This window comes from Quercus lobata, chromosome 3 (genome assembly GCF_001633185.2).
Source record: "Quercus lobata isolate SW786 chromosome 3, ValleyOak3.0 Primary Assembly, whole genome shotgun sequence".
Lineage (NCBI taxonomy): Eukaryota > Viridiplantae > Streptophyta > Magnoliopsida > Fagales > Fagaceae > Quercus > Quercus lobata.
Window position 1 is genome coordinate 57,799,562 of NC_044906.1, and position 3,425 is coordinate 57,802,986.

The window sequence follows — 3,425 nt, forward strand, 5'->3', positions numbered from 1 at the left end:
GACATGTTGACATAACTTACTCAAACTCAACCCTATCGTAATTTTATTGATACAACTCAATTTTAACATGTTTTGACTCTAGTTTTTGCCAACTAATATATGAATCCTAACAATAATGTAAACAACATGAATCTTAACAACCCAAAGAAAATTCATATGTATGCCTTATGGGTTGCTTTATATTTATTTTTTAAGTTATTTTTTCCCCTTACAACAATTAAGAGAGGAGATGAGAACTTGAACTCATATTTCTTAATTGGAAGAATTAGACATCATTGAGTTACAAATCTCTTGCCATCTATCCCTTTTGTAAAATATGCACTTAAAATTATTGTTCTTCATTTTATTTCCAAAAAAATAAAGGATAAAAAGGTAAAAAAGAAAAAGAATCCACTTTTTATTACGGACACAAATTAATCATTTGTTTTACTTTTTGTGATTTATTTTATACTCCAATCAAAACTTTTCATATATTCACTTGACTTATAAAATAATCAAAGTTTAAGATGAAAAGAAAAAAAAAAAAAAAAATCATCCACATGGCATACCATTATTGGTCATCGCTACTTCAGAAGGTAGAAGAGACACTGCGTTTAGAATGTTCAGGCAACGAAATTGGTGGATTAACAATTATAAAAGCAATAAGCAAGTAGATACAACTCAAGCTGTTGAAGCAATAACGAAGTACTATAGCGATGACAATAACATGCACTTATTTCTGCGAATCACTGAGCTTTTACTGTGTTTTCATTACTAGCAGAATCAGCCGTGGTCGTATTTGCCTTTGATGTTGAATCCCTTAGGGAACTATTGGAGTCCATGCTTCTTGTTCGCTGAAGACCTGGGGTGCGATGAAGCCTGCACCTGAATGAACCTGCATGCGTGGTTGGAGAGCATAGACAATTGCTCTTTGCACCACTCGGCTGTCTTGCAAGCCCAGACATGGCTGATACAAGTTCAGCATCTGATGGGATCTCCACCTTCATCTCCTTTTTAGCTATCTCTTCACTTTCCATTGTGGTCTCCTTATTAGTTTCTTCTGCAATATAAACGAGATATATACTTGGTAGTTGAAGATATATAAAACTTCAATGTCAGTAAAACTAACTAGTGAAAGCAAGACAAATATATAGAATAGATTTTGGTACCTCTCTCTCTGCAAGAAGGCTCTAGAATGGCCTGTGTTCCACAAAGAACTTGCCCATGGTGTCTACATGCTTTTAAATGTGGATAAGACAGAGAAAGAGATGGAATTGGCTATGGCTAAAAATTCAAAAAGGTGATGTGCGAGAACTGTGACTTAACACTTGTGTAAGCAATATTATTATCTTTATGTCCTTCTCTTGCTTCACGGATGTGATAATAGACTCCATTAACCAGCTCCCACATAAAGTCATCACTTTATTGTAATGCTTCAACCACTCTTAAGATCCCATCATCAATAAGACCCCCCCAATTAGCTTTCCTTCTTGTTATCCATTTCTCTTTTTTGTGCACTATGCATTGAATTATGAGAGATGATATCCTTGAAAAATCTTTCCTAGAGGTCCCCACCATTACCATGGGAGACAATCTCATGCTTCCCAAATAGTTTATTATCTTTGGGTCACGTATATCACGTAATATTTAGGATATGACACCTTTTGGTATCCCAACGGGAGTACCATTATTTCGATAAGATTTCTCATATACTATAAGTTGGGTGGTTGGCTTTGCCTCTTTTATGATCTGTCTGGCTGAAATTTTATAGTGATTAACATCTTTAGGGGCCTAGGATAATATGCAATTATGCATACTCTTCGTAATTCGAGCGGCCCACTTCAATTTATTATTATCCATTCGGTCTATTCTACCTAATTTAGTCCACTTTGGTTCATTTAGTCTTCACTACAATTTATTTCGGTTCACTACGGTCCATTTTAGTTATTTTGTCCTACTTCAATTATGTTTTGGATAAGAGATTCGTGTAAAAGATGAGCTGCTTCATTAGTCATTATATATATATATATCATATTTTCAACATAATGTTGGTAAGTTCTTAATAAAATTACATTATTCTTATATTATTAAAGTCTTTTTTTTTAACAATATAAATGATCAATTTACTTATATTTGCTTACGTACTTCATATTTGAGTTATTCAAGACGTATAGAAAATAAACTGATTGCAAGGAGAATTGGAAACAAATTCCAACTACATTTTACATTATTTACAAAATATCTCAACTTATATAATAATAAGTGTGCGTTTGGCTTCAGCTTAAAAAATCAGTTTATTTTACTATTCAGCTTATTTTTGCTACTATGCATGGACTCCACTACACTTTTTGGTATTATTTATAACTCTCATTATACTATTTCAGTTAACTTTTATATTTATTTATAATACTTTTAGCAAAATATTTTCAGTTTTAGTAAAATAAGCGGATCTCAAACAAACCTTGAAGGTAAAATGCATTATGTTTCTTTGAAAAAAAAAAAAAAAACTTAGGCGAGCTTTTAAGACATTCTTTGATCCTTGTTGTTCGGGTTGGACTCCAGTCCTCATCCTCCTTTGCTTGCCAGCACACCTAAAGGAAAGGAAACCTATATAATACAAACAAAGGAGCCGCAATGACCACAACCAATCAACGATTCCAAATTACAAAAGAACAGGGCATAAGATATAGAGGCGGAGTCTTGGCTGTAGTTAATGGGAGGACTAAAAGTAGCAGACGCTAACTTATCATTATATCAGTGCCACACTATTGGCTATATCATCATATTTATCATAGCAACTTGGAACATCATCTACCACGTCACATTTATTGTATAAGTCATGGACCGTTGATTGCTCTCTACACGATTTTTCATGCTAATTTCAAAATTTTCTTTGGTTTTTACATTTGACATCCCTAAATGGTACAAAATCATGTCGTTCATCCCATTCAAGTACTTCTTGATAAGAATAATTACACTCTTTCAGCTTAGTCTATGCACAGCTTCCTCAAGGGTCACAGGGTTTGATATTATTTTACCAGAGATCACATAAAGCACCTACCAAGAAACAATATGAGACTGATGATGCCTTTGTCTCACGACTTGAAGATTGGGAAAGCACCAATCATTAAGATTATCACATGGTTTCGCAACTTATCAACTCCATCCACCAGTCTAAAGTTTGGTCATTTCGATACAACCAAGGAAGTCTAGGATATACATGCTACACTTGCTCTTATGGTGTCAAACAGCGTTAGCTCTTATGCAAGTTTTAGTTGATCAATCTGCTCTCTTTCTGATGGGTGCCTCAAAGACTATGAAATTTCATAAGTATCGAGAGAAACTTCAACATCATTTGTTCATGATGGGTCTCCTTGACGACTTTGAGTCTAACCATAACCAATTATTTCACTACACTCCTCTACCCACAATTGGCCAAGTTCTGA

The 3,425-nt window shown here is 34.1% G+C and overlaps 1 protein-coding gene across 1 annotated transcript; it reads right to left on the reverse strand.

Annotated features, from left to right (window-relative positions):
- Nucleotides 1-522: 522 nt before the first annotated feature.
- On the reverse strand, nucleotides 523-1,139 carry LOC115981996. Its single transcript, XM_031104465.1, has one exon. It carries the CDS (start codon nucleotides 1,014-1,016, stop codon nucleotides 726-728), a length of 291 nt encoding a protein of 96 aa, XP_030960325.1. The 5' UTR covers nucleotides 1,017-1,139; the 3' UTR covers nucleotides 523-725.
- Nucleotides 1,140-3,425: the final 2,286 nt, after the last annotated feature.